Source organism: Glandiceps talaboti, chromosome 7, assembly GCF_964340395.1.
Source record: "Glandiceps talaboti chromosome 7, keGlaTala1.1, whole genome shotgun sequence".
NCBI classification, from domain to species: Eukaryota; Metazoa; Hemichordata; class Enteropneusta; family Spengelidae; genus Glandiceps; species Glandiceps talaboti.
Window position 1 is genome coordinate 21579034 of NC_135555.1, and position 24005 is coordinate 21603038.

At 35.1% G+C, this 24005-nt stretch overlaps 3 protein-coding genes across 3 annotated transcripts in view; 1 reads left to right on the forward strand and 2 right to left on the reverse strand.

The window, feature by feature from the left end:
• LOC144437231 (AKT-interacting protein-like) overlaps nucleotides 1-9216 on the reverse strand; it is a 30352-nt gene extending 21136 nt beyond the window's left edge. The window contains exons 1-2 of the mRNA XM_078126133.1: nucleotides 9105-9216; nucleotides 2557-2630 (exon numbers count right to left, since the gene is read on the reverse strand). Of these exons, the coding sequence (XP_077982259.1) occupies nucleotides 2557-2580 (24 nt within the window). The 5' untranslated portion in view covers nucleotides 2581-2630; nucleotides 9105-9216. The remainder of the gene's footprint in view (nucleotides 1-2556; nucleotides 2631-9104) is intronic.
• Nucleotides 9217-11347: 2131 nt separating this feature from the next.
• Nucleotides 11348-15285, reverse strand: LOC144437195 (thymidine kinase 2, mitochondrial-like). Its single transcript, XM_078126083.1, has 6 exons — nucleotides 15011-15285; nucleotides 14135-14263; nucleotides 13505-13668; nucleotides 12797-12885; nucleotides 12050-12207; nucleotides 11348-11726 (listed from the first exon to the last, which is right to left on the reverse strand). Exons 1-6 carry the CDS (start codon nucleotides 15122-15124, stop codon nucleotides 11571-11573), a joined length of 810 nt encoding a protein of 269 aa, XP_077982209.1. The 5' UTR covers nucleotides 15125-15285; the 3' UTR covers nucleotides 11348-11570.
• A 309-nt stretch (nucleotides 15286-15594) lies between these two features.
• On the forward strand, nucleotides 15595-23285 carry LOC144437194 (dehydrogenase/reductase SDR family member 4-like). Its single transcript, XM_078126082.1, has 9 exons — nucleotides 15595-15786; nucleotides 17289-17466; nucleotides 18107-18184; nucleotides 18728-18751; nucleotides 19813-19883; nucleotides 20521-20572; nucleotides 21519-21653; nucleotides 22006-22061; nucleotides 22586-23285. Exons 1-9 carry the CDS (start codon nucleotides 15632-15634, stop codon nucleotides 22698-22700), a joined length of 864 nt encoding a protein of 287 aa, XP_077982208.1. The 5' UTR covers nucleotides 15595-15631; the 3' UTR covers nucleotides 22701-23285.
• The last annotated feature ends 720 nt before the right edge of the window (nucleotides 23286-24005 follow it).

Below are 24005 nucleotides of genomic sequence, written 5' to 3' on the forward strand. Positions count from 1 at the left end.
TCAATTCTGTCTTACTATCAACCACAATAAACTCTTACTGTCGGTTATTTCTTGCTATTATATCGTTAATATATTCTTTCCAAACTTTTGTGATACAAAAAATATCCATAATTGGTTGTTTTTGTTGTATTCGATCATAAAATAATAATGAGAGGAGCACCCATTTATATTCACTGAGTCCAGCATCCTTTGTTGAGTGCATAATGAGCAGGTATATCCAGGAGATAATCCTACAACTCCCAGACTACAATAACTACAAACTGCTGACTGCCTCTGTAAATCCCCAGGCAAATAATAAACCCTGTTAGATGTCAGTTTTTATGTTTATTTGCTTTGAATGCTCAAAAGGGCAGGTGCTGTACATAAAATGTTACCTTTGTGGAGAGATTAATGGACTAGTCAGGTTTTAGCAACGCATCACAAGTTATTGGCTACTTTCAATGATTACTAATTGAATGACTTAACAATAGTTTGGTAATGTGAACCCAGGTAGAACTTAGTCAATCTTCTAGCAATTTATCAACTTCACATGTTATACAATACAAATCAGGAATCTCCTGCAGGTTAGGGTATAATATGTACTGGATACGACCATAGCCCGGAGAGATGTCTTGATGTTACTTATCTCAAGAAGCTCTCCACACCAAGGATTTGGTCTGGAAAAGTTCTTGGGATAGTAACACCAAGACAAGTGTATGGGCTATGGTTAAAGATTGCCCAGAGATGGTCTTATTATCTGTAACTATCCAAATTAACCATTTCCAAGATCTTGAGCTTCAAAGCCCCAGAGAGCCTCTTGATTAATACAATCGTGTAAATCTCAGGCTATGTTTGAATACTATGCTCTGACTAATGTAGCATCCATTGCTAGCAATCCTCAATCATATTACTGAAGCCATGTTACTATTAGAACGGCATCGTAATTTAGACAAAAAACTTCCTTCTTACAAAATTCTAGACTCCTTTCACATACATATACCTATGGTGATATAATTTCAATTTGAGTAATTTCAAAACTAGACACCTTGTTAGTACATGAAAGAACACAACAACATACACAGACAATTACTAATTTATAAATTTTTACCTTCTGTACAATTGTGTTAAAAAGTTGAGTACAGTGTGAGAACATGTTTCACAATTATTACCCACAGCATGGACCTATAGTGGCACTACAGCCATTTATACTTCTTCAAATCCCCGGGAAGGGGGGGGGGGACATACTATCCATTGCAACCTCTGTACAAACACATAGGCTCAGCCATTTATACTTCTTCAAATCCCCGGGAGGGGGGGGGGGGGGGACATACTATCCATTGCAACCTCTGTACAAACACATAGGCTTAAAGCATTCACATAGTAACTTCTATCAAAATTTGAAAACCACATATTCTGAAATTCTCTAAAACTGATAATATGACACATATGTGACAAAATGATATAAATATTTTCAGTTGTGAGCCATGATATTTGACAATACTGTTTATACCCTAGTCTAGGTGGTACATTTCAACTGACATAATATTAAACCCATACAATAACATATATGTACATATCCTGCAATAGTAAACACAGCAAGTCAGTGGCACAGCCCTGGATGACGTGGGTGAGATAAGTACAACCCTAGTAAATCTATTGTTATCAAATACTTCTACACACATGTTGTACAGTATTATCTATGTTTGTATTAAAAGGGCAGTATGTGTTGACACCACCTGTCATCACATAAATAACAAATCATTAGTTACATTCAATGGCTCCTTTTAGTCTAACAAACTAATTTTCAACCCAATCTATCTGGTGTGTGCCAGCATTTATGGATTAAAAGTACTGAGTGTTGCTAGTTTATCTGTATAATGTTGTCAAGTTCTCCCAGTTATTGGTCGGTACCAGCCAAAGTTCAGAAATGTATTCTACACAATACACTAGTATTTCCTATCAGTTCAATTGTCTACATTAAGTACTTCATACAATTTTTTCCCACTGTGCTCAAACCATTTTATAGTTATTTACTCTGACATGGACCCATAGTGCCACAGTCATTTTAGACTTCCTGAACTCTAATCCAGTCATAGTATATGTGGGACTAAATTCCTCTGAACACTCTTTGTCCTACCAGGTTCCCATATATAAAACTGGCTGGCAATAGTGGTTCAAATCTTGTCCAAGGGCTACATGCATTCAGAAACAAATGGCAACATCAAGGCTTACACTAACACTTGCATTGTGCTTCCAATTTTTCAGACTTACCCCCATGACCAACTAACATCACACATTTTCCATTTCCAGATATATTCGACCTCCAAAAATCTCAACAGCGACATTGTCTAATATTTTTGTCTGGGTTTGAAGTAAACGACATCTGAACAATCAACACCATGCAGAATAGATACAACATACCATACATATCCACTTATTTCAACACTAGTTACACAGACCCGAAATTCAGTGTTCAAAATATTACTTCATATATTCAAGTACATATTCCAAGCCTCACCCTCAGTAACAGTTTATTTGATAAATTTATCAAAATAATAAAAATTTGATAAAACTTACTCTTCTACTTGATGCTGAAGACATGGTGGATTTACATCTATCACTTTGTCATTGATGTCACTTCATTTAGAAATCTGTGGAAAAATATATAAATATAACTAACTATTGAAATAATTACAAGTCAAATCAATAGTCATCTCTTAGTATCATTCATTCAAGATATCACATTACCACTGTAAAGTTAGCTTACTTGTATACAGATAAATTAAATTACAAATAATTAAATAAGTAAACTATTTCACAGTGGCCTAACACATACATGTGTACATAACATAAGTCAAGCACTAGTTGGAATCCCCTGGGGCATTATGGGTGAGGGGTGACTTCTAACACATATTATACATATTTGATGCAACTATATTCACATTAATTCAATACAGTATCAAAGTTTGTTAAGATCTGAGTTAAAATAAAAGACATTAATATCAGTAGACAGGTGACAGTCACTTGAACTACATTTTTGTTAACAAAATGCATAAATTAGTATAATTATTCTGATGAACTTTTACATTTTTATGAAATTTTGTGCATTGATACTGTTACTGTCAGCGACACTGCTTTTTATGACATAAGAGACATAAGACACTGCAGATGGTCTTTGATATTAGATGTCCAGTTTGTCAGATGTATGGCTATACAAATTTGTACATATTATCATTCACATAACTAATAGTATTACTTACGTTATTACTACTTCCATTATTATTACTTACAACCAAAAACACTTTCGTTGCTCTGGCATCATATTTAGTACAAATGTAGTAGTTTTAAACTTAGAGTATGAATAATCAAACAGTATTGCCGATCTCTAACGTGACAACAGGAACAAGGGAATTGAAATACGGTAGTAGTATACCTCCTGTGGTCATATGACATGGAGTCATAGAACACCTGATGAAGGCTGGGTGATTTAGCCTAACTAGGTAAATTATTAGTTTGGAACTAATACAAAATATTATTAATTGATTTGTTACTTTGTCCTATACAAGTACTGGATATCACCATGGATACAATAAAGTAGGAAATGGAAACACCAATGTATGTGAAAACTATTTTATTATCACCCAACCTACAGGAACTACTATTTTTTTTAATTAAATTACAGTGCACCTGCTTTATTCCTACAACATGTCAAGTTACAACTAGCATACTTTTTTCTTTGAACAATAACTGTTTTCCTGCATGCCTGCATGACAATAGCTGGTATTCTGGTATTCAGAGCAAACATGACAGAGAACAATAGGAGGGCCAGAGAACAACAGGTTTATGCTAATGAGCAGCAATGTCCCATCTATCTTGCCTGTCCTACTTTCAATGTGTTTGCAATGTACATGATGTAGGTCATTTATAAACTATGACATGAAAGACAGTTTTTTTGAAAGTCATATCCACTTTGCTAGTTAGATTTATGGTAAGACTTCCTTTAAGGCCACCACAACTGTCAAATCATACAACAAAAACAGAATCACCATCATAGTTTCAAAGAAAAACACAAACTGTGTGGGATTATTAGATTGAAATGTTTGGTTGTACACTGGCAAGTTTGGAAGCAAAAGTAATAAAGAGCAACAGGTAAAATCTTTCACAAGAATATTAACATGTACACAAGTCCATAGTTTTGAATACTCTCAAATTGGAGTACACAAAACATATTAAGCCTGTCCATACTACAAAATCTAATCTGGATCCAATTTGATTTACCTGTCAATACTTATGGTTAATTCATATCTAATTTGAATTACATGTAACTGATTCGCATCGAAGCCTACTCTTGGTGGTGGTTTTGATCCAGATCAAAGTAATTCAAATCAGGTCATGATCACTTAAAGCCTGGTGTGGACAGGCACATACTCAAGTGAATTCAATTAGTCTGATAATAAGTATTTCTAATCAAAGTTGGTACATGTATGGACAGGTACACTAATGTAATTCAAATCAAATCAATCTTTCAATTTTTTAGTGTAGATGGAATGGGGATTAAAGTGATCTGGATCAGTTTAATTCAGATTGGATCCGGATCAGATATGGACAGGGCTAATACTGTATGTTTGTAGCTTCTTCACCACTACAAATGGCCTTGATGAAATCTTGCTTACAATGCACAGAGAATTCCAATAATTTTGGACATAAAATATGTTACATCATTTCACAAATACATGACAAATTTTATGACTATTCAAATAATATCTGGTTATCTCATCAGTCCTTTTCAAATCAAAATATTCCACAAACTAATCCTGAATGATAGCTACAATGTAACACCTGCTACAATATGAAATTAATATTTGACAAATAAAAAATATGACTAAATCTTACATTTTCTATAAATCATTGGATTTTGGTGTGACTAAACCAGCACTTGTTGTATGGAATATTTAAAGGGGGTAATTCAGAAACTAGGATTGCGATGATTTATGATAATTATAGATAATTATTCAGTATCTTTAGACTTCCACCTCCACTCATTTAGTTAGAGACCACATTGGCATCCAGACTAATCTTAACCTGGAATCCTGTCGTCTAGGAGTCTCCTCTCATTTTTCCTCAACCACATGTGAAAAGCCAGAGCAAAATCCCAACATCACAAGATTTCAGGCTAGTCATGTTCTCACAAGCAAGAGCTGATATTTGAAATTGTGTGTCTCACTCTCAGTGGCGCATCAAATTGGCTTTGAGGGTACACTGTTTATAATGGCTCTAAATAATTCCTGTTACACGTAAACGTAAAATGTCAACTCTATGTATCAGTTTGAACAATAAACTGAAGTCATGAAAATGACATTTCTACTAGAAAAAAATTCAAAACAGCACATGTATACACAATATATTTTCTTATCCTTATCAATATATAATATCGTTGTTTAAATATTTCACAAATCTGTTCCTGCAAAATTAATCAAATATAGTTTCTCGGAAATGTTTACTACATCACTCGATATGTATCAGTGGAAAATCCCTCAGGGTAACTCTGGTAAATACAAGAAAATACTTATTTATAATCCCACAAAAGAAAACACTTTATATGATGTAAGTCACGACTCCATGAGAGTGTGTGGGTTGGTTGGTGACTATGGATACCATATATGGAAGACAGAATTTTAACAACAGGAATTATCTCATGGCATATGTAACTATGTTATGAATATGTCGATATTATTTACAAGGGAGCGCTTCATTCAAGGATTCATTTCCTTTCATGGAGTAGGAACAATGATCAAGTTTTGACACAAATTAATTATACTACATGTGTTAAAATTTACCTCTGTGTACAAAAATCAAATCAAATTTGAACCCACCTGACAACGTCAGAATTTAGGTCAAAGGTCAAGTCATACTACTGCACACTGACTTTGACCATAGTAAATCAACAATGCCAGATTTCAACCAAAATTAATAATATAGAAGAATAAATCACATAAACCTAGAGACTTGGCGATCTGGTTTTACAATGTTGTTCACAGGAATCAGTCAAGTCAATACCTCAAATCAGAAAGCCAAGATTCTTGTCTAAACACACGTGTGTGTGTGTGTGTGTGTGTGTTTGTTACAAAGCTATTTCATAAAACAGTTCAACTACAAGTCCAAATACGCAAGTGCTAGTATGTTGTGTACTCTAAGAGTGTCACTGATTGACTGACATTGACTAGTCTGAACTAGATTGTCACATTTTGCCGATTGGCAGGTACAGGTACAGGTATAGACTTCAACTGACCTATCTAATAATTTTGCATTTAATTTGATTTTAGAATTCATTTTATGATTCTCATAAATATGTACTTTGCACACTTAAAATCACATAATATGGATAATTAATGTGAAATAGACTCCTTTGAATCAACATAGTAAAGTATAATCAAATAAAATTAGTGAAGGCAGGCTACTCCATGTTGTAATTATTCATATGAAACGATGTAAGCGTTGAGATGTGATTTTCAAATCAAACCTCTTTACTAGACACAGTCTTGTGATAAATGGTTTTCAAGGGCACTCTGTCTTGTACAGATGTTGTACAATATGAATGTAAAACACACTATACATGGATTATTCTACTGATCCTATGTAATACACATATAAAACAAACCTGTCAATTTATGACAAATTAAGCATAAGTGACACCACATTTTGTTATCTAAGAAGTAACAAATATGATGTTAGCACTTTTTGTGACAGCTGTACACTTTAATTTAAACATCTTTGATTTGTTTAACTTTTTTCTTGACATCATACAAATAAATTATTATAATTATATTATCATTTTTATTTCTGTATACTGCTGATATCACTACCCTGTACAGTTAAAATGCATGTATATATGTTATTGTAGGAACAGTGAAATTGGGTTTGGGTTAGGGTTAGTTGTAAGTTCACTACATCTGTCAACAAGTTATTATACTGAATACAGATGTCTCTATCCTTGAATAATACTGTACAAGACTGATTCATCGATATGTGCACTTCACATTGCAGTTTTTACACTGGTCCTGTACACATTGACAAATCTTTCAACAGAAACGTACTATTAAGTAGACAGCTCTCATTGCTTAGAAAAACTGAAGTACCGATACTCACTGAATGGTCTTGCTATAAGTACCGTATTAGTAAAGAAATAAAAAAGTATTGATTTGCACTAGCAAGTTACTGATTGTAAAAATGAAAGTAACTGTTCTCCGGTGCAATAAAAATTGTACTTGTGGACTTTTCAATTTTACGAGCACTTGAACACTTTTAACTCCTGTATTACAATGATAGGACTATACTTCAACAATATTAGAAATTTGCCAACAATGTCAATTGGAGACCTTTGATCAGCTTGCATTGTTACGGGTTAATGTACATTATTATATATTAATAAATTCTCTGTGTTTATCACAGCATGTCTGAAATATCAGTAGACACAATGGTAGAAGGGTTGTGTAGTGAGTATTAGAAAATTCTTGTCATGAGATATCATTATTCTCTACACAGACACGAAAGAGAGAGAGAGAGAGAGAGAGAGAGAGAGAGAGAGAGAGAGAGAGAGAGAGAGAGAGAGAGAGAGAGAGAGAGAGAGAGAGAGAGAGAGAGAGAGAGAGAGAGAGAGAGAGAGAGAGAGAGAGAGAGAGAGAGAGAGAGAGAGAGAGAGAGAGAGAGAGAGAGAGAGAGAGAGAGAGAGAGAGAGAGAGAGAGAGAGAGAGAGAGAGAGAGAGTTTTCGACAGATCGAACTGTAAGCATCTCTAATACTGGTGGTTTATAGTACAAATGACAATCACATTGTTTGAATTGTCTAAGAAATATTCACCCACTGCATTCATGATTTGGCAAAATTTCCAGTTGTTTGCATTTTCAGTGTGTTAAAACTTTCATTAAAAAATGGAAGGGGGGAGAAAAACAGTTGGTCAACAGAAAACAGTAGGTAGGATTGAGGTATCTGATCAGAACTTACACAAATTAAAAAAAAAAACCACACAATTCAACAAAGGTGTGTACTGTTTTCTTTGCATAATGAAATGTTGATTCCCTTAAGCTTATGGATGCACAATTAATTTATGTATATACACATTCCACCATCATCACACTGTTAAATGGTCACTGTATACAGTATAGCCATAGGTAATGGTGTATGAAATGTCATGTTTTTACAGCTTTCAAATGTTGATGTCTGTAATATCATGGTTGGATAAGTTGATGTGTGAAGTTGTTGTCCTGAGTTCAATCATAAAGAACTGACATATTAAAATTTCTTAAATGTACAGAAATACTATAAATGTTTCATAATTTTTTAATGGCAACAAATTTACTAATCAGTAAGCTAATTATGGCAACAAATTCACTGATCTAATTCTAATGTTACATTACTAAATATTTAATGATTTTCACTGGCCTTCTTTGGTTGGCCTTGGAAATAAACATCCCAGTTAGTTCAGTCTCTGTAATCTGAGTCGGTAAATAAATTCGTGGTGCTGGAGGCAAAATGATAACATGCTGGCTGGCGACTTTTCGAAACAGTATCGACTTGAAGGCCGCCAATGCACACATCGATCTCATCATGGATGTATTAGTGAGACTAATACATCCATGATCTCATGTAATACGAGTACAACTGCGGCAAAGTGGGTCAAATTTCAAGCCGACTAAAATAATCACCGGTTTGCTCCTACGTGGCTTTACAGCGATTACATACAAGGATGTATTGCTCAATCCGGAATCGGACAGCACGAGGGATTCATACGACATGACACACGACTTTTCGCGATGACGACATCGGACTGTTGGATCGTAAATATACAGTACAATGAAACACTAAATGAGGGCATCGCCATTACAAATACATCATAAACACATTGCCTGCTATTGTAACACAGTCTAATATGATTAAATATTGGGGCAAAACGTCGTCGATTCCATAGTTTCCGACTTGTTTACATTTATACCCGGCGACTTGACGAACCGTTCCTGTTACAGCAACCATGCATGTGATCGAGTTTATTTCGTACGATCAAATTTATTGGCGTATTTTAAACGATAATGATAAATTAAGAAAAAGACGGTCACGAATACATGAACTTACCTTTCGTCTTTACAATAAATCTACCGAAACGTCGTACAGCATATAAATTCCAATGTAATTCACCGAGTATTACGATTTACGGGGCGTTCTCAGCTGCAGGTGTCCGCCATGTTTATTGCATGTGGGATTGTGGGTTTGGAGTAATTTAGGACATTGAGGGCGCCGTTATAGCCTCAACTCGTATCATGTGAATTTCGATACCACACAATGATGAGTAGAGGATTGTTTTTTTTTATTAGATTTCGAATTTGTAGAACGATTTTATCATGGCTTCCTATTTGCAAAATCAACATGAAACAACATACGCCAAGTTTGTAACTTAGTACATTGCAAAGATCATTAAATATGTGTACTATCTTTGTTCTGGTACGTACAATAACAAAGTCTTGATACATTTTTTAGCTTTTCGCAATGTATTGGGATGTAAACATGCTAAGGGTATGCAGTACAGTTTATAAATCATGTATTACATATAATTTGTAACACTCCTTTTATATTTATACTGTGCCTAAATAGCCAAAATAAAGCAGAAGTTCTATCCAGTCTTGGACATGTCCTTATATTCAAACTCAATTATTGAGTTACAAACACAGACTTTGTTAATGTTGTGTCATATTGACTTTTCAGGTGGGAAGCCATGATAAAATTGTTTCTTTTAACAATTCAAAGCCAAAATAAACACCCAATCCTCATCCATACGGCCACTTTTAAACAATCAATACATGTACATATGTATGTATGTATGTATGTATGTATGTATGTATGTATGTATGTATGTATGTATGTATGTATGTATGTATGTATGTACATATGTACGTATGTATGTATGTATGTATGTATGTATGTATGTATGTGTACATATGTATGTATGTATGTATGTATGTATGTATGTATGTATGTATGTATGTATGTATGTACATATGTATGTATGTATGTATGTATGTATGTATGTATGTATGTATGTATGTATGTATGTATGCACATTGAACATTCACACAAACTAAAACGTTTAATACAAGATTATTACAATACAAACAGGACAAGAATAACATGTAATAAGGATATTAAAACTTTATTCCAATAAAGTATTGGATCTCTTCTCTACTCTTTCAAAAAGTGCTCTATGAAACATCCCAAGGCGTTCACCCAGGAAAAAAAAAAAACTCACGTAAAAGACGCAATAACGATGGAATAAAGGTAAGTACAGGAAAACCAGCCTATCTAACATCAGATTTTAATCAGATTGGAAACATCCTTGCAATGGTAACCATTTACCATGTACAGTTTGACCTGTGACCTGTGACCATCCCATTGTTACCAAGGGGTGGGCATGTGACCATCCTATTGTTACCAAGGGGTGGGCAAGTCAAAGCTTTCACAACCTGATCGCAGGGGTCAAAGGTCAAATGAATGATACAATAAACACTACCCAATCCTTCAACTCATGTGATTATCTTACATTCCTCAAAACTGAAATCATCATAATTAAAGTAAAATCTATGTCAACAACATAGGAAACAAGTACATTTAAAATTCAAAGAAATAAAAACAACTATACTGAAATGATTTTTTTTTAAGACTTCATACTTTAAAAGTTATGAACAAAGTCATATCTTCAAATGAAAGTTCCTACTCACAGAGTCAATAAAAAAATTTGGAACCGAATCCCAAATTTTCACGACCATCTCAGCATCACCATGGGTGTACTACAATGGGTCGTATCATTAGCATCTCAGCATCAAGGGTGTACTACAATGGGTCGTATCATTACCATCTCAGCATCAAGGGTGTACTACAATGTGCCGTATCATTACCATCTCAGCATCAAGGGTGTACTACAATGGGCCGTTATCATCAGCAAGACTTCTATGTACCCAGAGTGCATGAACATTTCACTCTCCATAAAGTTATATCACACTTCATGGTAAATGTATATAATTCAACTCAGTAAGTGTTCAGGAATTACATTTATCACTATCATACTTTAACTCTAGTAATACATGATGTGAAAAAAAACCTAATTATTGCATAGTTGTATTCAGTTGGAAATAACTATCCATTTCCCACTGAGATCCATAGCTATAGCTAACAGCCTCGTATCTACTCGCCTACAGTACTTCATATGCACAATACAACATGCAACAGATACACTCACATACACTCACACACACACACACACACACACACACACACACACACACACACACACACACACACATACATACTTACATAATGTACCCATACAACCTTACCCTACTGAACCTTTCTAAAAATACAAAAAAATTTGAAAATAATTTATTTTGGGGTATCTCTAATGGTTGGACATTTCCTGACAAGAGTTGGTTGATTAAGTGATCACATGACCATAGGGGTGGAAAGGTCAGCCAATCACATGACCAGTAAAGTTTCCATGACATGGACAATATCTTTGATTATGTGTGTTCTTTCAATCTACTTCAATGAATCTCAACATTTGACATCATCAGTTACGACATCCTTGGGCCATTTGACATCAACTTGTACTGTACCATTTAAATCTGAAGTGTTCTGACACAAAATTTTGTCTTTCTGTTGGGCAAACAATCGTTTCATGTCTTCTATACTGTTATTACCATCCAGTATCTGAAAAGACAAGAAAAGTTTTAATAGTTATCTTGATATTTACCACTCTACTCAGAACTTGTGTATGAAAACAAAGATTGTCTCAAATCTATACGCATTTAAAATTCCAACCGACATGCACTTAAAACATTCATTTCGTAGATATTATGTACTCTACGTCTTAATTTTATCTTCAAAACTTCAAAACCTGTAAGTCACTTACTGACAAGAGTTCTTGTGCTAAAGAGTAACATTTGAACACCATTACTAAGAATTTCCCTTTCTTTGTGGAAATTACAGATGAACAGAGTCTTGAGATATGAAAATTGTTACTATCAACTCACCAATACTGGTGCTGGGACTGGAAACACTTTATTGACCAACCAATCTTCATGTAATTTATGTAAAACTTGAAGAAATTCTGTAGTTATACCAGTTTCTTCTGATCGACTTCTTTCTTGAATTCTTCTAAGGCAGTTTTCAGGGTCTGTACGGAGGTAAACTAGGCAAAGAGAAAAAAATAATGCATCTTTTTAACAAATCATTCTTTAGAGGTAGTTTCAGTCTCAAATATTTTAACACCTATACAAGCATTTACACAAGTAATGACAGAATGTACCCCATGACATGTGGGTGCAAGTTTAGCATACCAGGGTATTTGCAAGAGTATTTGTGGTGTTCTCTGCAGCCGTACTTTCCCAAGCGTAGCAAGTGAAAGTGTGAACAGAAAATACCACAAGCACAAGAGTAAATATCCCCTGATAACCCACACTGACACAAGGTTCTGTACAGCAACATATGTTTATCCCAAACAGCAAAGTTCCATGAAAACCTTACTGTTGTTCAGTCATTTGCATATCATTTATATACAAGTATTTGTAGTGTTTTCAATAGATAAGGTCAGCAATTAGGTAAAAAATTGACATGAACTCCCCTCCTATTTTACTGGAGTATAACCAGGTATACTAACCAATAACCAACTAAATAATGTACAGCAAACTATGTAAGTCTGACCAGATTTACCTCTCTCTCTCTGTTACAGACATTCCACCATCATATCATAAACAGTATGTTGAGTCTTATACACTCACCTATAAGGTCCATTTTAAGATCCAAATTTTGTATTAACCAGTTGAACCATTCTGTTAAGACTACATACTCTGAGTCTGGCATGAATCCACTGTCAACAAAATAAGAATTATATTTATAACAAGTGTGAAACTATATTATAGTCTAAGAATAACATAATTCATGTTTCTTTGATAGATTGATCGATCAATCAATCGATCAATCAAGCAAGCAAGCAAGCAAGCAAACAATCACTCAATCAAGCGAGCAAGCAAGCAAGCAAGTCAGTGAGTGAGTGAGTGAATCAGCTGATCAGTCACTCAGTCAGTCAGTCAGTCAGTCAGTCAGTCAATCAATCAATCAATCAATCAGTCAGTCAGTCAGTCAATCAATCAAGCAATCAATCAGTCAGTCAATCAATCAATCAAGCAAGCAAAAAATCAAACAGTCAGTCAGTCAGTCAGTCAGTCAGTCAGTCAGTCAATCAATCAATCAATCAAGCAATTAATCTGTACAGTGCTAAAATTCAGCACAGAATAACATTCAGAATAAAAGGCAGTGGTCGTATCTTTGCATACACTAAATTTCTTGAAATTTCATAAATCTGGCTTCCAGAATGTCAAATTATATATTCTTCCATTCCAAATCAATGTCTTCAATCACCACTTTCTCAACGGCTATAAAATCTAGCCTTGTCACTCTGGCACTCTCAGTCTCTACTTTCAACTCACCTTCTGTATTGATTTTCAACAAAACAATATTTAGCACTATATATAGATCTCTCCATCATCCTGATTGCTTTGAGTTGTTTCTCTGTTCTCATGACAACCATTGTCAACTGAACAAAAGTCTGGAATGTTAGGCTCCATCGTTTAGGATCTTCGTACATCAGTGACTAACAGAGGAAATCAGAAATTTAGTATGCACTGGCAAGAAACACTACAACAAATGACTTAAGACAGTGGACACTATTAAAGCTTTCCAAAAACTAATAGCGAAACATTTATTGTTGCTATAAGCTATTGGTGGTTTCATCATAACATTTTTTCATGCAACATCTATCATTTCAGTATTTTCACAGTAGGGTGACATTTCTGATGATTGCTATGATATTGCAGTATACATTTTTGAACTTCCAGTGTTTACAGGGTGATTATATCGTCACAACAACAGCACTGCTATCATCCACTTGTGTAATCTACCATGTGCAACAATAGTTTCAGTGTGATCGAAGGTTTCTTAGTTGGATGCTAACTCACTTTCCAGAGTACTAATTTACCATGTACATAAAACTTTTATAATATGGCTGCCTTTAAGAACACCAATGATGTTGAAGTATTAGCCTTACAAATGACACTTACCAGTAAATTGTGTCCCTTGATATCTCTCCACTGGTCCAGTGGTTCTTGAGAAACTTGCACTTCAGGAAATTTAGCAAAGTGTTCCAACAATGTTGTCTTCCCACTTCCAATGTTGCCTTCAACTACTACCTATAACAGAAACAAAAGTTTCAGAAAAGGCTTTCGCAATAAGTGTGGGTTGGTGCACTGGTGTACGTGTTTAAAGTCTCACACGAGAGAGAGAGAGAGAGAGAGAGAGAGAGAGAGAGAGAGAGAGAGAGAGAGAGAGAGAGAGAGAGAGAGAGAGAGAGAGAGAGAGAGAGAGAGAGAGAGCGTGAGAGTGAGTGTGAGTGTATGAGTGAGCAGATGGAAGGTATGTGCAAGGAGTAGTGTTGTCTATCTCTGTAGTACAAGTGTAAGAACTGGTTGGTTGGCAGGTATCGGGGGGGGGGGGGGCAGGTTATGACAAAATATATATCAGTATGTGTGGTGTACTCACACTAAGGGTTACACCATACACCCTCCATGTGTAGGGTCTTATGGTTACAGTTACACAGAATTGGAGGTGAAAGTGTAAATGGCCTTCTCTCTCATTCAATTTAAGTTTCAGCTAGGTGCTATTACTAGTCTAGAATTCTAAACTGGTACAGTATGACGTTTTAAAAACTTCATTACTAATATCAATTATAATTATTATACTAATAATTGTTACAATTATTAATAATATTAATAATTTTGGTATTAGTGATGATTTTTTTAAAACGTCATACTGTACCAGTTTATAATTCTACACTATGCTATTACCGACTAGATAGCATGGGTTATCTATTGGGGACACTGACATCAGTGTGTAGTAGAGTTAGACTGGCTAGTACAACCTCGTGTCACGTCACTTACATTTATCAATTTTGTATTGTGAAACGTTCTTTTACAGACCGTCGCGTTTGTCCTACAAAATACTGACGTCCTCAACAAATTGGATAAAACGCGAGAGGTCTGTGTCACAGCCATTCTGGTAATGTATCTCGTACTGTATGATATCACAGGTTTTTAAAGCAAATCAGAATTCACCAAAATCAGGGTGCAATTTGCGGTATGATTCTACTATGAATGACTTATTATTACGCAATCCACATAATGAGAATTGTGCAGGAAAATGTTTGATGAACTAGCAATTTGTCATCTCTCAGTAAAGTAAGCAGTCTGTATGGTCCATCTAGCATTCTCTTCTGTGCTCCACTGGAATCCCTAAAGGAATCGCGAAGGATACGCGAGTACGGTCGTACTACAGTTGGGCAAATCTGCAGTGCAAGCAAATAACGTGTTTCGTAACTGCTTCTTTTAGCTATATCCGTAACAGCGCAGGCGTGAAACCTAGTCCACCATCTAAACCAATCAATAAGCAGATATTTCAACTTTGAACTTTGTCCCAGGTCAGAGTCAGCTGACTGAGGGCTTCGAACTTAGTATCTTAAAGTGTACGAGTGAGACTTTACACCCAGCTAAAATAACCATACCATGTCCCGATTCATTGCCAGGGGAGTGCTATCACTTTGCAAATATCACTCAAGATATCAAAATACGAATACTTTAGTCAGAATGGCAAGCACATCAGCGGCTGGGTCACGGAAGTTGGATGGAAAAGTTGCAGTAGTCACAGCATCCACAGACGGGTAAAATCAACTTTTTAAAAACAAATTTTAAGCACACGTTTTAATAATAGTTGGCCATAGTCTGGATGGCAACTGTGGTTAACGATACTGTATGGTCACAGTGCAGGTCAAAGTCCGTTCAATCAATGGAAAATAACAAATGAAACTGGTTCTTGTACATTACGTATACTTTGCAACGCGGGGTGGGTGGGGGAGGGGGGGTTGATGGGCTCATAGTCCTGCTTGCATACGGAGGAATTCGGGACTCGATTCTGACAATTGTCCTTAGAGTCAAGTCAGTAATACAGACTCGTGCACCGTCATGGAAGCAGGACTAATGGGCTCAGTATTTCGCATATGGCTATTAGGAGGAACGCTTACCAGTCATAACGTCCCCGCGTCAAAACGTCCCCGGGTCAAAACGTCCCCGGGTATGACCAAAACGTCCCCGGGTCAAAACGTCCCCGGGTCAAAACGTCCTCGGGTATGACCAAAATTTAACCAAGAGACTTGACTGTGTAACAGTTTCCGTTCCTTCCCTAAAACACGGTCACCTTTAGTACATCTTCTGTGTTGCCAACGTTGGCACACATCGCACTCCAAAGCCTGCTGATGTTTGGTGACTTCTAAACTGCACTTGATACACGGGAATTCAGGTTCTACGAAACGGCGTTTGTTGATATGTCTGGTATTCATGATGATGATGATAGTGATGACGTTGAAAATTTCGTTTAGGAAGATAAGGTAAAGTTGCTCGCTTGTCGATAATTCGATACAAGTGTACGAAGGTATCGGTTTTGCGTAGATTTTTTATACTTTGCGATTGGCAATCACGTGATGCTTAGCCGATCCATGGGAGCCGCATAAACGTATTTTGGGCACCTGAGGTGGGTACGCAGTCACATTACTGTATTGTGATGTAAGAAATAGTAAGAAATAAGGATATAATGTAACACACACACACACACACACACACACACTCACACTCACACACAAATAGTTTGGGTCGAGGAAAATGGAAAGACGGGGACATTTTGACCTGGGGACGTTTTGACCAGGGGACGTTTTGACTTATGGAAACCGGGGACGTTTTGACCCGGGGACGTTTTGACTGGATACCGGAGGAACATGTTGTCTATACTATTGCGATAGGATGGCTACTCCAATTTTTTTTATCGAAGTATGCACATGTCATAAAATTTACCAATCCGTTAAGACCATTTGCCACCTGAGTCATTAGTCTTGTTTGAAGTGAGGCATTTTTAGTGGGCAGCACATCCCAACCAAAGCTAATCGTCATATTGAAAATGTTACATCCAATCTACCGTCCAGGATCCAATCTACCATCCAGGATCCAATCTACCATCCAGGATCCAACCTACCGTCCAGGATCCAATCTACCATCCAGGATCCACCCTACCATCCAGAATCCAACGTACCATCCAGTATCCAACCTACCATCCCATTATGTGGGTTGGACTGTCCAGTTAGTTGTACACCTAAAACTTTATCTTTATCTCCAGAATAGGGTTTGCCATTGCAAGAAAACTGGCTGAAGATGGTGCCCATGTTGTGATCAGTAGTCGTAAACAGAATAACGTAGACAAAGCTGTAGAAACTCTGAAATCAGAGAATCTCAGTGTCTCTGGAATGGTGTGTCATGTCGGCAAACCAGAGGACAGAACAAAACTACTACAATCGGTAAGAAGAGAATAAACCATGAACTATACAGTTAGATTTATTTATGAAATGACTACAGTTTTGAAAGTTAAAAAGACTTCTTGCACTTTCACCCGTTGCTCTCTGTAATCATATAAAAGCTTACCTATAGTAACTTTACCACACAATCTAACTGCCTCTATCACTAAGAGTTTGTACATTTCAGTTTCTCTGGAGAAAACCAATATTTGTCCTATGATTGAAACTGAGGACACAGGAAGTCTTATCAGATTGTTTTTTAAATTCCTTCTCCTTGAGAAGGATGACAATTTAGGTGTAAAAACAATTGTCAGTCAGAGCTATCAAAAATGTTGATCCAGATCAAAACAATATTCCTTTGTATATGGCTACACTGATAATATAACATTAATACGAGAACCTAGGATTGAAACCTTTGTCTAGAGCTTTTCCATACCATTGTAGATTAGCTTAAAGTTAAAGGCTCATTTCTGCTGTTGTCTGGCAGAGCTATAGAAAAAGCTGACCCAGTACAAAAATAATCCTGCATAATCCTTATGGCTTAACTGTAAAGGTGACACTAATGTCATTATGTGTGAACCTGGGATCCAATCTGAGGCCTTTAAACTTGTTATGATAATTTAGTGACTGTTTCTCTTCACAGGCAGCTGAAAAGTCTGGAGGTATAGATATTCTTGTTTCAAATGCAGCTGTCAATCCATCATTTGGACCAATTCTGGATGTAAGTACATGACAGGGTCAGTTTATCTGTGTGTTTGACTTTTATGATGTTAATGTGCTAGACTAAGTTCAATCCATGATACAAACACATCCATAACCTAATCTTTCTAAGTTTGGAATTTCTAATTCATCTAGCTGTTTTTGTACTTGTTTCTTCAATCATTAACTGTCATTATAGTAGCAAGAAGATTTAGATGTGCTGTAGGCAGATGCAATAATAGAAAAAGTCCAACAAAAATTATTTCTAAGGTGCATACTACATGTTTAATAAGTGACAACTTTCATAAAATCAGCACTTCTGAAAAGGAAAGACATTCTACAGAGTTAAAATACGTACTTTACATTTATCTATAACCTAAAGTTTACACTTTCATATCAACCTTATTTTGTTATTTTGTTAACAGTTATTACTCTAGTTTATATATTTACTAGTTTGTTTTAGCACTAAATACTTATTGCAGAAAATCCAATGAAGAAATATAGTTTTCTTAATGGATGTAATAAAGATTCTACTCTATTAATATTGTTTATGTGTTCTTTGCAGACAACAGAGAAAGTTTGGGACAAGGTAAGAATTATTCCTTATTCAACTGTTGGAATTTGCACAAATATTAAACTTGTATGTAAAAGAAAGTTGGATGTAAGATGTAAGTTTCGGAATACAAAATGTAAAAGATTTCCATTCTTGAAAACAGTTGTATTTTGTAATAAAAACGTTATTAAATCCAAAAAAAATAAAGAATTTGTGGAACATAATACTTTTAGGAAACAAATATCTTTAAAAACCAACTTTGTAAAAAAGATTAAACATTAGGTATGAAAAACAGTTGTCTAACAAAGCTGTAGAAAAAGTTGGCCCAGAACAAAAGACCAATTCTTGGTGATCGTGATGGCTCCACTGATACGATAACATTAACTCAGGAACCTGGGATTGAAACAATGGTGTACCATGTGAAGTTGTTTGATAAAAACTTGGATATTAAATGAGATAAAATATGTTGTTTTTTGTTCATCACTTATCAGTACGAATTTGGCATCGAAACTTGCAAAGGAACTTCCATTATTATGTTACAGTTACATTAACAATTTAGTTGACATACTCATAAGATAAAATAAATTAAACAAAGTTAATTTTCAACGTATCCCTCCCCTGTAATGATTGTCTTCTCATTCATGGATTGTCAGTAGACAAATATGAACTTTGCTTCTTGCATCGTTATTCCATGTTTATAGTACTCAAATCAGTGGTTTACTTTTGACAAATATTTTCATCATATATAAAGATAGTAATTTTCATTTAGCACAAACAAATTACTGACTCACCTGTTTACCTGCACATTTATCTCAGATTGAATAAAATAACTAAAACAATGACAAATTAATAGTGAGTGTCATTTCTTAAGCCAAGATCTAGAATATGTGTAATTGGATGAAAAAAAATTTAAATCTTAGGAAACTAAATTGATTATAACATATCAAACAACACGTACAAACAAATCAATATTAATAAAATCAGTGCCTGGTCAAATTTCTTCCTTGTCTGTGGCCTGGCATACTAATTGGATTATATTACTTGCCATGGAAATGTATTGAAGATAATGCTGAATCCTTTAAATTTTATTTACACAGATTTTTGAGATCAATGTCAAGGTCGCATTCTTCCTCAGCAAAGAAGCAATACCATATATGGAGAAACGTGGGTAAGTTAGGGTATCAGTAGACTCTCTCACAGCCCTGGGTGACTTCAACACCATATATATGGAGAAACGTAGGTAAGTTAGGGTATCAGTCGACTCTCACAGCTGTCACTGGCTTCTCTAAATTGTTTTACTTCGAATGAACACACAATCCAATTCCCTTATATGGTACTCCTTTACCTCAGTCACATAAGACAGCTCACTCAAAATGGTGGGTGAACTGACAAGGCCTGTGACCAGATAATCAAAAATGTTATGCTACTGTCAAACTTGTGGATATAACCAAAGAAAATTGTGTCAAGCAAAGACAATTTTGCATTGGATGAACTTGAGAACAACCATTTTGTCCATAACTTTCCTAGCTTATATACAGATAAGCAGTTGTTTTAGATCTTTGTTTCTGAGTATGTTCACATAAATATTAATGGCTGGCAGTTTTGCCTTGCAAACATTGACAGGTTCTTGACTGTTCTTGCAGACTTAATGTGAATTTCTTACAAAATGTTCCTGGTGTAGTAGCTAGCTTTACTTGAGGTTATTGCATGGTTAAAGTTCAGAGTTTTTGAATATGTACATTTTTGTACTCATTTATTTCATCATTTTTTAAAAATCTGATGTTTGTAACTTTTCTGTTCAACAGGGGAGGTTCAATAGTATTTGTTTCATCAATTGGAGGTTACAATTCTTTTGAGGTAAGTCACATACGTAGATGTTAAAATACAGTTGAAAGTGACAAAATGAAAATGTAAACATTTAAATCTTATGTACAAATTGTTATCCCATTCCTAAGCTTTCAATGATATGAAATACCAATGCATTTGATCTCATGTCTTTGTAATACAAAGTATATTTAATACTCGCATAAAGATGTCAATAAAAAACATGAAATACAAAAACAGCAAAAAGTATATGCATATTCTAATTTGAACTACATGTAAGCCAAGTTGTATGCTTTTGAACAGAAAATGTTGGATTTATACCTTGTCCATCTACTTCTACAGTACAGTTGTATGTCTTTGGTTCTGCCATGCTCAAGATCTAAGTAAAAATATTCAAAATTGTCATTATTTTCCCTCTTTTTTGATAATCAAGCTTGCACAGGTATAATTATTTGATTCTCCAGCATTTTTCTTCATTCATTTAGCCAGAAAATACTTGTGATATAATGTTTTTGTCACAACTCACTGGTCTATGCATTTAAGAAGTCTGGATGCCAATGTAGCATTCAAATTCATCTCTAACCGCATTTGGCTAAAATGAGACATCATGAACCAAAAGTTGTTCATGCAAATGAGTAAACCCCCAACTGTTAGACTGATGTAAACAGTGTATAAGTGACATCTTGAGCTGACAGATATATCATATTTGGACATTACATATCTGCCCCAATAAACACCAACTTCTCATTGGGCAGAATTCTGTGATTGATATGATGTTAAGACTGTGGGTGGCTTTGGTTGAATTCGAAATTTGATATCAGGACTTCATTGAGCTAGACATAAAGAGAGATCTTTCAGATTTGATGAAGGATAGCACTAGACTAGATTTTTAAGTGACTGCCCTTTATCCCACTCATATTTTCTATGGCTGAACAATGACAAATAGTAGAGAATCACATCTAAATATATCTTTTCATAGCTGATAGCCCCATACAGTGTATCCAAGACTGCTTTGCTGGGATTAACCAAAGCAATGGCACCTCAGTGTGCAACAATGAATATCAGAGTAAATGCAATAGCTCCTGGTGTCATCAAAACTAAGTTCAGTCAAGCTGTGAGTATTTCCTACCTTATTTTACATCTATACAAGACTTGTTTACATTGATAACATTCATTTTAGTCTTCATCGCTAAATGTAACTTCAGAATTTAAATGTGAAATATAATGGAAAGTTATCAAAATCATCAGATTTTCAAAAATGATACTTGTAGTCCAGTACTTCCAAGATGGATGCCAATATTACAGTATCTATTCATAACATAATTTATGTCATCATGAGTAATGAAACAATACTCATTGCAAAAAAAAAAATCAGTTCCATGTGTTTGATCTGAATCTTTACATTTTTTCCAAGTGGCATACTAGTATATCATTGGAAAAAACTGTCAATAATTGTTATTTTTTAGATTGTTGAAAGTGATGAAGGACGAAGCCTTGCTGAACAACAGACAGCATTAAAACGGTAATATTCTATCTTGTACTGTAAGATCAAATTTTTGTGTCATTTTTCTCATTTTCTTGACCCTTTGTCTCACACTGAATTCAGCATTCTCAGAAGATGTGATTCTCAGTCAAACTTTTTGAACTCTGAAACTGCTGGGTTGATCGGTCATAAATTTGGTCTGGATAGTTCTTGGTATTTCACTGGGGTTCCACATCAAAATTATGGTACTACATGTATGTATAGTTCTGAAATATATGCAACTATTACCAGCTTAATCCTTCTCTGATTTGGTGTCTTTAAGTTTTTACAAGTGTAAAGTGTACTTAAGTCTTAAACTTACATTCTTTTCAAGTTTTAGAATTTTTTTCTCTCATAAACTACAATAAATGTGTACAAAAAACGACTGTCCCAACATCCAACCAGGTTTCACATTAAAGTGTGCTTCATCAGAGACTCCCAAAACACAATTAACTGCAACACTAACATTTCTCTTTGATGCTTCATTTATATAAATGTATATTAATTTCTTTCTATGTTCTCAGACTTGGTGAACCCTCAGAATGTGCAGGAGCTGTATCATTTCTTTGTTCTGATGATGCATCCTATATAACTGGAGAAACCATCATTATGGCTGGTGGCATGCCATCAAGGCTTTGAAAACACTATATATGTCATCACTTAAGAGTAGAAGCCAAGTAATCAACCTTTGTATAGAAAATGAAGAGAGTTCTTCACAGGACAGAAATATAATATACAATGGAATGTATACATAGAAAAAGGGTTATATGATGTATATTGTGTACTGAATAGGGGAACTAATGGCAATTTTATGATCATTCCAACCTTCGAGAGATTTTTGATCAGACTGAAAGAACACAGTATACGGAATGACGAAAACTGCAGATGCACTGTTTGGTGGTGCTGAATTGACAAAAGATTGAAATGGTAGGAAACTCTGGGAAGCAAACATTTATCATATGAATGTTAAATGAAATGAGCTTGTCTGATCACAAGTGGTTTATTGTTCCATAGCATTAAACTAATAAATCAAAACAATACTAGTTTGCTATAAACTTACACACATATTAGAACATACATGAGATACAGTCGGTGATGTGAATCATTCGACATCTTTGTAATCTGCTTGGTTTGAGGACAAATAATAATATTTGAATATTTGTCTCATACTAATTGATAATCTCATCCATTGAACCTGGACATATATTTTGCAGCTAAATCAAACATCAAATGATAACAGTTTTTGTAGAATTTGACAGTAAATTCATCGTTATAAAACCACAAAACAAATGTAGAACATAGCCAAATATTTGTGAGAAGTGAAAATTACTCTAGTTTATGTAAATTATCTGATCTTTTGAAGCAAAATAAAGATTGAAAACTTGTAGACTCCATTGACTGATTGATTGATTGATTGATTGATTGATCGATCCAAACTGACTAGATGATTACTAGACTGAAAGATTTTTTGTTGTCGACACTTCATGCTGTCACTGATGTTGTGGAGTGCGCCCTCAATGATGGCCCTTCAGTCTTGTTGATTGCTAGATTGAGTGATTGGCACTGGTGATCGGTTGGTTGTTTGGTCGTTTGGTTGGTTGATTGGGTGATAGATTTATTTGTGGGTCCATTTTCTGATCAATCATATGATTGATTTGTTGGTTGGTTGGTTGGTTGGTTGACTGATTGATTAAATAATTGGTTGCCTGGTTGCCAGATATATTTAATCTTTGGATTCATGGACTGAAGCACAAATGATTGATTGATTGATTGATTGTTTGTTTGTTCAATCAATCCATATGAATGAACCAACCAATCAATTATTCAATGGTTATTTATTTGATAAGCCTTGAACCTTCACCCTGTTGATATTGACAAGTCTTCTACTTGGCCACTTAATATCATGGATTCTCTATCGGCTTTGATTTTAAAGTTAACAATTTT